The sequence below is a fragment of the Ranitomeya imitator genome, chromosome 8, assembly GCF_032444005.1.
Source record: "Ranitomeya imitator isolate aRanImi1 chromosome 8, aRanImi1.pri, whole genome shotgun sequence".
Lineage (NCBI taxonomy): Eukaryota > Metazoa > Chordata > Amphibia > Anura > Dendrobatidae > Ranitomeya > Ranitomeya imitator.
In genome coordinates, this window is record NC_091289.1 from 3,832,244 (window position 1) to 3,846,006 (window position 13,763).

Below are 13,763 nucleotides of genomic sequence, written 5' to 3' on the forward strand. Positions count from 1 at the left end.
CCCAACACATCAGACTTGCGCCTACCATAGAAACCTTCAAAAAGAACCTGAAGACTCATCTCTTCCGACAAGCCTACAGCCTGCAGTGATCCTCAACCTACTGAACAGCTGCACAGCCTGCTCTACCCTCTCCTAGTGTATCCTCACCCACCCCCTGCAGACTGTGAGCCCTCGCGGGCAGGGTCCTCCCTCCTTATGTACTCGTGTGCCTTGTTATCTGCTCATGTTTAATGTATTGGTCTATATTTGCCCCGTATTCACATGTAAAGCGCCATGGAATAAATGGCGCTATAAAAATGTATAATAATAATAATAGAATAAGTTCCAGTGCTAGAATAAGATCCAGTGCTGGAATAAGATCCAGTCCTAGACCCAGATCCAGTGCTAGAATAAGTTCCAGTCCTAGACCCAGATCCAGTGCTAGAATAAGTTCCAGTCCTAGACCCAAATCCAGCCCTAGACCCAGATCCAGTCCTAGACCCAGATCCAGTCCTAGACTCAGATCCAGTGCTAGACCCAGATCCAGTGCTAGAATAAGTTCCAGTCCTAGACCCAGATCCAGTGCTAGACCCAGATCCAGTGCTAGAATAAGTTCCAGTGCTAGAATAAGATCCAGTGCTAGAATAAGATCCAGTCCTAGACCCAGATCCAACCCTAGACTCAGATCCAGCTCTAGACCTAGATCCAGCCCTAGACCCAGATCCAACCCTAGACCCAGATCCAGTGCTAGAATAAGTTCCAGTCCTAGACCCAGATCCAGCCCTAGACCAAGATCCAGTCCTAGACCCAGATCCAGCCCTAGACCAAGATCCAGTCCTAGACCCAGATCCAGCCCTAGACCCAGATCCAGTGCTAGAATAAGTTCCAGTCCCAGATCCAGCCCTAGACCCAGATCCAGTCCTAGACCCAGATCCAGTGCTAGAATAAGTTCCAGTCCTAGACCCAGATCCAGCCCTAGACCCAGATCCAGCCCTAGACCCAGATCCAGTGCTAAAATAAGATCCAGTCCTAGACCCAGATCCAGTGCTAGACCCAGATCCAGTCCTAGACCCAGATCGAGCCCTAGACCCAGATCCAGTGCTAGAATAAGATCCAGTCCTAGACCCAGATTCAGCCCTAGACCCAGATCCAGTGCTAGAATAAGATCAAGTCCTAGACCCAGATCCAGCCCTAGACCCACAGCTAGAATAAGATCCAGTCCTAGACCCAGATCCAGCCCTAGACCCAGATCCAGCCCTAGACTCAGATCCAGCCCTAGATCCAGTCCTAGACCTAGATCCAGTCCTAGACCCAGATCCAGCCCTAGACCTAGATCAAGCCCTAGACCCAGATCCAGTCCTAGACCCACATCCAGCCCTAGACCCAGATCCAGCCCTAGACCCAGTCATAGATCCAGTCCCAGTGCTAGACCCAGAATCAGTCCTAGACTCAGATCCAGTCCTAGAACAAGATCCAGTCCTAGAACAAGATCCAGTCCTAGACCCAGATGCAGTCCTATAAAAAGATCCTGTCCTAAACCCATTCCTAGACCCAGATCCTGCGCTAGACCTAGATCCAGTGTTAGACCCAGTTCCAGTCCTAGACCCAGATCCAGTGCTAGACCCAGATCCAGTCCTAGATACAGTGCTAAACCCAGATCTATCGCTAGACCCAGATCCAGTCCTAGACTCAGATCCAGTGCTAGACCCAGATCCAGCTCTAGACTCAGATCCAGTCCTAGACCCAGATCCAGTCCTAGACCCAGATCTAGATCCAGTCCTAGACCCTGATCCAGTCGTAGACCCAGATTCAGAGCTAGACCCAGATTCAGAGCTAGACCCAGATCCAATGCTAGACCCAGATCCAGTGCGAGATCCAGCGCTAGACCCAGATCCAGTCCTAGACCCAGTTCCAGCCCTATACCCAGAGTTAGACCCAGATCCAGTGCTAGACCCAGATCCAGTCCTAGACCCAGTGCTGGACCCAGATCCAGTCCTAGACTCAGATCCAGCGCTAGACCTAGATCCAGTGCTAGACCCAGATTCAGTCATAGACCAAGATCCAGCCCTAGACCCAGATCCAGCCCTAGACCCAGATCCAGCGCTAAACCCAGATCCAGTCCTAGACCCAGATCCAGCGCTAGACCCAGATCCAGTCCTAGACCCAGATGCAGTGCTGGAACCAGATCCAGTCCTAGACTCAGATCCAGTGCTAGACCCAGATCCAGTGCTAAACTCAGATCCATCGCTAGACCCAGATCCAGTCCTAGACCCAGATGCAGTGCTGGAACCAGATCCAGTCCTAGAACAAGATCCAGTGCTAAACTCAGATCCATCGCTAGACCCAGATCCTGTCCTAGACCCAGATGCAGTGCTGGAACCAGATCCAGTCCTAGAACAAGATCCAGTCTTAGAACAAGATCTAGTCCTAGATCCAGTCCCAGTCCAAGACCCAGATCCGGTCCTAGACCCAGATGCAGATCTAGAATAAGATCCAGTCCTAAACCCATTCCTAGACCCAGTGCTAGACCTAGATCCAGTGCTAGACCCAGATTCAGTCCTAGACCAAGATCCAGCCCTAGACCTAGATCCAGTGCTAGACCCAGATCCAGTCCTAGACCTAGATCCAGCACTAGACCCAGATCCAGCGCTAGACCCAGATCCAGCGCTAAACCCAGATCCATCGCTAAACCCAGATCCAGTCCTAGACTCAGATGCAGTGCTGGAACCAGATCCAGTCCTAGACTCAGATCCAGTGCTAGACCCAGATCCAGTCCTAGACCCAGATGCAGTGCTAGACCCAGATCCAGTCCTAGACTCAGATCCAGTGCTGGACCCAGATCCAGCACCAGACCCAGTCCTAGACCCAGATCCAGTCCTAGACCCAGATCCAGTCCTAGACCCAGATCCAGTCATAGACCCAGATCCAGTCCTAGACCCAGATCTAGATCCAGTCCTAGACCCAGATCCAGTGCTAGACCCAGATCCAGTCCTAGACCCAGATCCAGTGCTGGACCCAGATCCAGTCCTAGACCCAGATTCAGAGCTAGACCCAGATCCAGTGCTAGATCCAGTCCTAGACCCAGATCCAGTGCTAGACCCTGATTCAGCCCTAGAATAAGATCGAGTCCTAGTCCCAGTTCTAGATTCAGTCCTAGACCCAGATCCAGTCATAGATCCAGTCCCAGTGCTAGACCCAGAAATATTCCTAGACCCAGATCCAGTCCTAGAATAAGATCCAGTCCTAGATCCAGTCCTAGATCCAGTCCTAGACCCAGATCCAGTTCTATAATAAGATCCAGTCCTAGCCCTAGACCCAGATCCAGTCCTAGACCCAGATCCAGTCCTAGACCCAGATGCAGTCCTAGAATAAGATCCAGTCCTAAACCCAGTCCTAGATCCAGTCCAAGACCCAGATCCAGTCCCATATACAGTCCCAGTTCCAGATACAGTCCCAGTCCTAGACCTCCGCAGCTGCTGGCAGTTATTTTTCAGTGCAGCAGATTTTGATACGAGGCTGAAGTTGTTTCTTACTTACAAAATGTTTTTTTTTTTTTTTTTTTTACAGGTTTAATAACAATAAGAAATGATGAGAACAATATAATGGTGCGGAGCCCGGACGTGAACACACATAAGAGCAGCTGCAACAATTATGAAAGTGGCATAAAAATGGCATCAAAGTGGGCACCGAAGGCGTAATCCACAGGGTCACATGACTCTGGGCTGCTGGAGGGAAAGCTAACACTAGAGAAGACAGGAAAGATTCAGAAGGATCTACAGAAGCTTGAACAATGGGCAGCGATTAATAGAATGGGATTTAACAGGGAGAAACGCAAGATTCTACATCCGGGCAAGAAAAACAAAAATTACATCTACAGAATGGGAGGAATAGAACTAAGCAACAGCACGTGTGAAAAAGACTTGTGTATACTAATAGATCACAGACTGCACATGAGTCACCTGGGTGATGCAGCAGCAAAAAAAGGCAAATCCAATTCTAGGATGTATTAAGAGAAGCACCGAGTCTAGATCACGTGAAGTCATTATCTCCCTCTACTCCTCCTTGGTCAGGCATCATCTGGATACTGGGTCCAGTTCTGGGCTCCACATTGTAATAAAGACATTGAAAAGCTGGAGCAAGTTCAGAGAAGAGCGACCAGGATGGTGAGCTCCTGTCAGTGCTGTACATGGACCCTGTGATTAGCACATGACGCCCCTTCCCCCGCTGCTCTACTTCATATTAATCTTTGTTCTTGTGATTTTGGCAGCAACTCTTGATCACATGACCGTGCATCCTGAGGCCGGGGGTCAGCTGCCAGATGTGGGAACATCCTGCCTTTAATAGTTACCGGCCCCTCGGGGTCATCGCTGTAAAATCAGGCTGTAATCTAACCACGGCCATTACTCTGTGACACTGAGCGGCCTCCACTCACAGAGGCCCGGCCTCAACTACAGACCTGCCGCACCTTCACAGGGATTGGACGTGGTGGTTGATATTTAAAGGGATATTTTATGTAACAAATGATATGGCATTACTATCATCAGTGGGGTCCGACATCCGGGACCCTTTAAGATCCCGAGTTGCATTTGTTCCTCCTTTCCCCTTTGAAAACACATGTACACTGGGCTGACAACTCTCTTATTGTCTGACAACCACACTCAGAAGATGCGGATAAGGATGAAGCCCCCAGATACAGTCGGTACGTCTGACGTTTCTGACAGTTCAGATTATTTCAGGGTCAGAAAATTATACACAGTCCAAGGGTCACTATGGGTTAACTACGGGACCAGCGTTGTCTTAAAGGGACAGATCTCTGGCCGGCACAGCAGGGGGTGACCAATTATCAATTTATATGGATTCTGCAGTCGCTGCAACCCAACTTTATAGGGGGCTCTTTTTATGTTCTACACAACTCAATGCCCCCTTCCTCCAGACTCCTCTGCCCCCTCCTCCAGACTCCTCTGCCCCATTCCTCCAGACTCCTCGGCCCCATTCCTTCAGACTCCTCTGCCCCCTCCTCCAGACTCCTCTGCCCCCTTCCTCCAGACTCCTCTGCCCCATTCCTCCAGACTCCTCTGCCCCCTTCCTCCAGACTCCTCTGCCCCCTTCCTCCAGACTCCTCTGCCCCCTTCCTCCAGACTCCTCTGTTCCCTCCTCCAGACTCCACTGTCCCCTCTCCAGACTCCTCTGCCCCCTCCCTCCAGACTCCTCTGCCCCCTCCTCCAGACTCCTCTGCCCCCTCCCGCCAGACTCCTCTGCCCCATTCCTCCAGACTCCTCTGCCCCATTCCTCCAGACTCCTCGGCCCCATTCCTCCAGACTCCTCGGCCCCATTCCTCCAGACTCCTTGGCCCCATTCCTCCAGACTCCTCTGTTCCCGCCTCCAGACTCCTCTGCCCCCTTCCTCCAGACTCCTCTGCCCCTTCCTCCAGACTCCTCTGCCCCTTCCTCCAGACTCCTCTGCCCCTCCTCCAGACTCCTCGGCCCCATTCCTCCAGACTCCTCTGTTCCCTCCTCCAGACTCCACTGTCCCCTCTCCAGACTCCTCTGCCCCCTCCCTCCAGACTCCTCTGCCCCCTCCTCCAGACTCCTCTGCCCCCTCCCGCCAGACTCCTCTGCCCCATTCCTCCAGACTCCTCTGCCCCATTCCTCCAGACTCCTCTGCCCCATTCCTCCAGACTCCTCCGCCCCCTCCCTCCAGACTCCTCTGCCCCCTTCCTCCAGACTCCTCTGTCCCCTCCTCCAGACTCCTCTGCCCCTTCCTCCAGACTCCTCTGCCCCTCCTCCAGACTCTTCTTCCCCCTTCCTCCAGACTCCTCTGCCCCCTCCTCCAGACTCCTCTTCCCCCTTCCTTCAGACTCTTCTTCCCCCTTCCTCCAGACTCCTCTGCCCCCCTCCTTCAGACTCCTCTGCCCCCTTCCTCCAGTCTCCTGGGCCCCCCTCCTCCAGACTCCTCTGCCCCTTCCTCCAGACTCCTCTGCCCCCTCCTCCAGACTCCTCGGCCCCATTCCTCCAGACTCCTCGGCCCCATTCCTCCAGACTCCTCTGTTCCCTCCTCCAGACTCCTCTGCCCCCTTCCTCCAGTCTCCTGGGCCCCCCTCCTCCAGACTCCTCTGCCCCTTCCTCCAGACTCCTCTGCCCCTTCCTCCAGACTCCTCTGCCCCCTCCTCCAGACTCCTCGGCCCCATTCCTCCAGACTCCTCGGCCCCATTCCTCCAGACTCCTCTGTTCCCTCCTCCAGACTCCTCTGCCCCCTTCCTCCAGTCTCCTCTGCCCCCTTCCTCCAGTCTCCTGGGCCCCCCTCCTCCAGACTCCTCTGCCCCTTCCTCCAGACTCCTCTGCCCCCTCCTCCAGACTCCTCTGCCCCCTCCCGCCAGACTCCTCTGCCCCATTCCTCCAGACTCCTCTGCCCCATTCCTCCAGACTCCTCTGCCCCATTCCTCCAGACTCCTCTGCCCCATTCCTCCAGACTCCTCTGCCCCATTCCTCCAGACTCCTCCGCCCCCTCCCTCCAGACTCCTCTGCCCCCTTCCTCCAGACTCCTCTGTCCCCTCCTCCAGACTCCTCTGCCCCTTCCTCCAGACTCCTCTGCCCTTCCTCCAGACTCTTCTTCCCCCTTCCTCCAGACTCCTCTGCCCCCTCCTCCAGACTCCTCTTCCCCCTTCCTTCAGACTCTTCTTCCCCCTTCCTCCAGACTCCTCTGCCCCCCTCCTTCAGACTCCTCTGCCCCCTTCCTCCAGTCTCCTGGGCCCCCCTCCTCCAGACTCCTCTGCCCCTTCCTCCAGACTCCTCTGCCCCCTCCTCCAGACTCCTCGGCCCCATTCCTCCAGACTCCTCGGCCCCATTCCTCCAGACTCCTCTGTTCCCTCCTCCAGACTCCTCTGCCCCCTTCCTCCAGTCTCCTGGGCCCCCCTCCTCCAGACTCCTCTGCCCCTTCCTCCAGACTCCTCTGCCCCTTCCTCCAGACTCCTCTGCCCCCTCCTCCAGACTCCTCGGCCCCATTCCTCCAGACTCCTCGGCCCCATTCCTCCAGACTCCTCTGTTCCCTCCTCCAGACTCCTCTGCCCCCTTCCTCCAGTCTCCTCTGCCCCCTTCCTCCAGTCTCCTGGGCCCCCCTCCTCCAGACTCCTCTGCCCCTTCCTCCAGACTCCTCTGCCCCCTCCTCCAGACTCCTCGGCCCCATTCCTCCAGACTCCTCGGCCCCATTCCTCCAGACTCCTCGGCCCCATTCCTCCAGACTCCTCTGTTCCCTCCTCCAGACTCCACTGTCCCCTCCTCCAGACTCCTCTGCCCCCTCCCGCCAGACTCCTCTGCCCCCTCCCGCCAGACTCCTCTGCCCCCTCCCGCCAGACTCCTCTGCCCCCTCCTCCAGACTCCTCTGCCCCATTCCTCCAGACTCCTCTGCCCCATTCCTCCAGACTCCTCGGCCCCCTTCCTCCAGACTCCTCGGCCCCCTTCCTCCAGACTCCTCGGCCCCCTTCCTCCAGACTCCTCGGCCCCCTTCCTCCAGACTCCTCGGCCCCCTTACTACAGTCTCCTCGGCCCCATTCCTCCAGACTCCTCGGCCCCATTCCTCCAGACTCCTCGGCCCCCTTCCTCCAGACTCCTCGGCCCCCTTCCTCCAGACTCCTCGGCCCCCTTCCTCCAGACTCCTCGGCCCCCTTCCTCCAGACTCCTCGGCCCCCTTCCTCCAGACTTTTCTGCCGCCTCCTCCAGACCCCTCTCCGATTTTCCAGTCATGGGTAGTGTTCAGTTTCGGGTAATATGGGGGTCACCAGGTATGGTGGTCTTACCACATTAGTGTCTTTCTCCCAGGCCGTGTCCTGTGATTGGTCGCTGTCACTGTCCGTGTCATCTTCTCTGCTGCAGTCCAATCGGATGAGAGCGCGGCATCGGTAGTGACAGGTGAAACTGCAATCTGCGAGACACAAGAGTAATGCAGGTGACTGGTGAGGCCCAAACACAGCACATCCCCAGCAGGGGGCGCCACGTGTCATTTCTACGCCATAGGAGAAAAAGGAGAGGCGTTGGAGGGAAATGAGCCAGCACAGAAGATGCTCAGCGGCACAGGAGGACGCACAGCGGCACAGGAGGAAGCGCAGCGGCACAGAGGACGGAGCAGCGGCACAGAGGACGGAGCAGCGGCACAGAGGACGGAGCAGCGGCACAGAGGGAGGCGCAGCGGCACAGAGGGAGGCGCAGCGGCACAGAGAGAGGCGCAGCGGCACACGGAAGAGCAGCGGCACAGAGGGAAGAGCAGCGGCACAGAGGACGGAGCAGCGGCACAGAAGACGCTTGGTAGACCCCGTTACAACATGATGTAAGGCTACGTTCACACTAGCGTTATGCTAGTTTGCGTCGGGCGACGCAGCGGCGACGCATGCGTCATGCGCCCCTATATTTAACATGGGGGACGCATGCGTTTTTGTTTGTTGCGTTGTGCGACGCATGCGTCTTTTTTGCCGCAAGCGTCGGACCAAGAAAACGCAACAAGTTGCATTTTTCTTGCGTCCAAATTTCGGCAAAAAACGACGCATGTGTCGCAAAACGCAGCGTTTTTGCGTGCGTTGTGCATTGCGTCGCCGACGCAGCGGCACACAACGCTAATGTGAACGTAGCCTAACAGCAGAATAGTGAGTGCAGCTCTGGAGGTGACTGGAGGATAAGACACAATGTAACAGCAGAATAATGAGTGCAGCTCTGGAGGTGGCTGGAGGATAAGAATGTAACAGCAGAATAGTGACTGCAGCTCTGGAGGTGACTGGAGGATAAGACACAATGTAACAGCAGAATAGTGACTGCAGCTCTGAAGGTGGCTGGAGGATAAGACACGATGTAACAGCAGAATAGTGACTGCAGCTCTGGAGGTGGCTGGAGGATAAGACACGCTGTAACAGCAGAATAGTGACTGCAGCTCTGAAGGTGGCTGGAGGATAAGACACAATGTAACAGCAGAATAGTGACTGCAGCTCTGGAGGTGGCTGGAGGATAAGACACGATGTAACAGCAGAATACTGAGTGCAGCTCTGGAGGTGACTGGAGGATAAGACATGATGTAACAGCAGAATACTGAGTGCAGCTCTGGAGGTGACTGGAGGATAAGACATGATGTAAGAGCAGAATAGTGACTGCAGCTTTGGAAGTGACTGGTGGAGCGCCCCCAGACACAGGGCCGCGGGTTCTCAGTACCGGTCCTCTCTGTCTCAGTGCTGGGGTTGTCACGGTGGCTGGACCCGGTCCGTGACCCTGCTAAGGGGCGTCCAATGAAAGGGTTGATGATAGTTTGTCAAGGTTTCGTGACGCCACCTGTGGTGTTCGGTCAGGATGACCGACGCTGCTTGGGGTCCGCTGGGGTGATGTTGTGGCAGCTAGATGGTATACCTTCCCACAGGTGAAGTATGTCCCCAGGGCCTCCCGATAATGTAGGTGGTGATGGTGTGAGGTGCAGTTAATAACGAGGACACAGGGTTGCAGTCTCTTTACCTCTTTACTGGTGACTTCAGGATCCGCAATCCAGAGCACTGCTAACAGGGCTGAGACCGGCCGGTCCGATGGGCACATCCAGAGTTCCCTTTGCAGGTGGAAATCAGTGCCTACCACTAGCGCCTGTGTGTTGTAGTGCTTCCCTGCTGAGCATTCGGGATAGTCCTCACAACTTTTGTATTCGTTCGTTCTCTCTCCGTCCCCCAAGTATATCTGGATAGGACGCACCCGTATGACGGGAAGGCTCGGAGCTATTCTGCGACCCTAGAGATGCCCCTCTCCACGTTTGCCCCCTATGTCTTCTTAGGTGATGTATGGTAGACAGCCAACCTATAATCAACTGTCCTGCGGTATTTGAAGTAAGGCATAGAGTCAGTTACTTCCTCGGTGTTCCGGCCACCGGCTACGCGCCTCAGTAGGATGTTGCCGTTCTCCGGGGCACGACTCCTACTGGTTCTATCTCCTTTGTGCTGTGATCTCGTTTCTCACTTCTCCACAATATCCTTCTCTTTGTGTCCTTCCTTAGGATGCCGCCGCAAGGTAGTGCAGGTGCGGCTCCGTCACTTTCTACTCTTTCTGCTAGGTCCCTGCCAGGATCCCACCCCTGACAGGTCCTCCCTGGAGCTCTCCCAGGCTGCGTTCTGTCCTAACTTCCTATCCAACCCCCAGTTTTACCAAAGTGTGAGGAGTGGCCTAATACATAGTGCCTTTTGCTCCCCCTGGTGGCCGGAGTGTGAAGTGTAATGTGTGACTGTGATACCTGGTCAGGTGAACTCCTTTAGTGCAATCAGACATAACATCACTCCCCTTAGTGGCAGAGCGACATTACTGCAACGACCAGGACTCTGGGGCGCTGCACTGGAGGATAAGGCTAGGTTCACATTGCGTTAGTGCAGTCCGTTCAACGCATATGTTGAACGGACTGCGCTAACGCAAGTGACGACTTTTGCACAGCGCTATCGCAGATGGAGCTTCTGCTAGCTCTATCTGCGCTACCAGTGGCGGACCCGGAAACGCTGCAGCCCGCGTCTCGGGTTCGTCACTCAAATGATGGCACATCGCTAGCGCACACCCATTGTGGGCGTGCGCTAGCGATGCGTCCGACATTGCAGTCTATGGCGGCGTTAATGGACTACGTTACACCGCGTTATGCCGCGGTGTAACGTAGTCCGTTAAACGTACCGCCATAACGCAATGTGAACCCAGCCTAAGACACAATGTAACAGCAGAATAGTGACCGCAGCTCTGGAGGTGGCTGGAGGATAAGACACAATGTAACAGAAAATTATTGACAGCAACTCTGGAGGTGACTGGAGGATAAGACATGATGCAACAGCAGAATAGTGAGTGCAGCTCTGGAGGTGACTGGAGGATAAGAATGTAACAGCAGAATACTGAGTGCAGCTCTGGAGGTGACTGGAGGATAAGACACAATGTAACAGCAGAATAGTGACTGCAGCTCTGGAGGCGACTGGAGGATAAGACATGATGTAATGATGTAACAGCAGAATAGTGAGTGCAGCTCTGGAGGTGACAGGAGGATAAGACGATGTAACAGCAGAATAGTGAGTGCAGCTCTGGAGGTGACCGGAGGATAAGATGATGTAACAGCATAATAGTGAGTGCAGCTCTGGAGGTGACTGGAGGATAAGACATGATGTAACAGCAGAACAGTGAGTGCAGCTCTGGAGGTGACTGGAGGATAAGACGATGTAAAAGCTTAATAGTGACTGCAGATCTGGAGGTGACTGGAGGATAAGACATGATGTAACAGCAGAATAGTGAGTGCAGCTCTGGAGGTGACTGGAGGATAAGACAAGATGTAACAGCAGGATAGTGACTGCAGCTCTGGAGGTGACTGGAGGATAAGACATGATGTAACAGCAGAATAGTGAGTGCAGCTCTGGAGGATAAGGCATGATGTAACAGCAGAACAGTGAGTGCAGCTCTGGAGGTGACTGGAGGATAAGACAAGATGTCACAGCAGAATAGTGAGTGCAGCTCTGGAGGTGACTGGAGGATAAGACATGATGTAACAGCAGAATAGTGAGTGCAGCTCTGGAGGATAAGGCATGATGTAACAGCAGAACAGTGAGTGCAGCTCTGGAGGTGACTGGAGGATAAGACGATGTAAAAGCTTAATAGTGACTGCAGATCTGGAGGTGACTGGAGGATAAGACATGATGTAACAGCAGAATAGTGAGTGCAGCTCTGGAGGTGACTGGAGGATAAGACACGATGTCACAGCAGGATAGTGACTGCAGCTCTGGAGGTGACTGGAGGATAAGACATGATGTCACAGCAGAATAGTGAGTGCAGCTCTGGAGGTGACTGGAGGATAAGACATGATGTCACAGCAGAATACTGATGGCAGCTCTGGTGGTGACTGGAGGATAAGGCATGATGTAACAGCAGAATAGTGAGTGCAGCTCTGGAGGTGACTGGAGGATAAGACACGATGTCACAGCAGGATAGTGACTGCAGCTCTGGATGTGACAGGAGGATAAGACATGATGTCACAGCAGAATAGTGAGTGCAGCTCTGGAGGTGACTGGAGGATAAGACATGATGTAACAGCAGAATAGTGAGTGCAGCTCTGGAGGATAAGGCATGATGTAACAGCAGAACAGTGAGTGCAGCTCTGGAGGTGACTGGAGGATAAGACGATGTAAAAGCTTAATAGTGACTGCAGATCTGGAGGTGACTGGAGGATAAGACATGATGTAACAGCAGAATAGTGAGTGCAGCTCTGGAGGTGACTGGAGGATAAGACACGATGTCACAGCAGGATAGTGACTGCAGCTCTGGAGGTGACTGGAGGATAAGACATGATGTCACAGCAGAATACTGTTCTTTTTTTCACCATTGAAGTGTATGGAAACTGGATCCGTTATTTCGCCATCTCTTGTTCTCCCATTTGAACTGGAGCCATGAAAGAAAAGTGGATGGCGAAATAACGGATCCGGTTTCCATAGACTTCAATGGTAAAAAACAAAACAAAAACGGACCCAATTGAAATGAGATTTTATAAACAGACATAGCCGTTGTGTGCAGAGGCCAGTGCTCGCACGTGTGAACACGGCCGTACCCTCCATTAACAGGTTGGTACTCACAGGCGCAGCGCAGGCTCTTCCGGTAGATGCCCCAGATGAAGTCCCCGCAGAGGTCGCACCAGGTGTACTGTGCGGGGGACGTGGGCTGGAAGTAGTGCCCCCTGCCGACTTTGCCTGGGGGCAGCGGGTCCTCCTGTCCGGGGGGCAGCGGGTCCTCCTGTCCTGGCACCAGCCTTCTCCGCTGTAGGATGAGGGGCGCTCTGCCCGGGGGGATCCGCACCGCGTTCGTCCGCTCCAGCCGGTGACCTCCTTTGGGGGCCTTGGTCAGATCCAGCCCCTCCAGCTCCTCGCATGGACTCAGGGTCCGCAGTTCTATCATCTCATAAGACATCAGGTAAGCTGGGGGTCAATGGGGTGCAGTCTGGGGGTCAGCGTGACCCCGACCTCTCACTGCCGGCTGCTGCAGCGCCTCTTCCTTTCTTCTTCTGTCTCATTTCTGGCTTCCTTCCCTCCTCCCCTCGGTCTTATTCTTCCGTCTTTCTTTCTTCGCTTTCTTACAGTTTGAACTTCTCATCATCGATGACAGAAAACGTTATCAGGGTCCCCAAAATCCGAGCTGCAGCGGGGGCTGTGGGGGTCTCAGGAATTCACAGACCACCCCCTGAAGTTCAGTGTCACAGTCTGGTGACAATCAGCAGGATGGACGGCGGGTGAGTGTGGGATCTGGCCATGAAGGGGTTAGGGAAGCCATGCCAACAGCTGCGGGGGTCCGGGGGAAACGAAGAGGGGACCTGGCAACTCCACAAAAGATCCTGCAAAGTCAGGACAAAGAAAAGCAAAAGTGGAGAAAAAGACGTCGCCAGCCCGAAGTGACCGACGAAACCGCTTTGTAGGATGGAAAATGTCTGGAGTAAAGAAGAACGTCAGCAGCGGAGGAGATACGGGGGGCGGAGGAGACCCCGGCCGGCGCTGCCCCACAGAAAGAGCAAAAAACAAAATAGATTAGTGAAAAGCCAGAATGTGGAGGCAGCGGTGACGAGAGGAGAGAGAAAAATGCAGAAAAGTTCCCTCAACCTGATGATCGAGCAGCAGAAGAGCCCCAGGGGCCACTGACCGCAATCAGCGCCACGCACCCCTACCTATAAATGTGCCCGCCAACACTGAGCCGGGTACGGCGAGCGAAACATGGGGGCCGGGGGTACAGCGAGCGAAACATGGGGGCCGGGGGTACAGCGAGCGAAACATGGGG

General features: G+C 54.4%; 1 protein-coding gene across 1 annotated transcript in view; it reads right to left on the reverse strand.

The window, feature by feature from the left end:
* The window catches only part of RASSF1 (Ras association domain family member 1), a 61,834-nt gene extending 48,413 nt beyond the window's left edge, over positions 1 to 13,421 (reverse strand). The window contains exons 1-2 of the mRNA XM_069736051.1: positions 12,575 to 13,421; positions 7,772 to 7,896 (exon numbers count right to left, since the gene is read on the reverse strand). Of these exons, the coding sequence (XP_069592152.1) occupies positions 7,772 to 7,896; positions 12,575 to 12,905 (456 nt within the window). The 5' untranslated portion in view covers positions 12,906 to 13,421. The remainder of the gene's footprint in view (positions 1 to 7,771; positions 7,897 to 12,574) is intronic.
* Between the last annotated feature and the right edge of the window lie 342 nt (positions 13,422 to 13,763).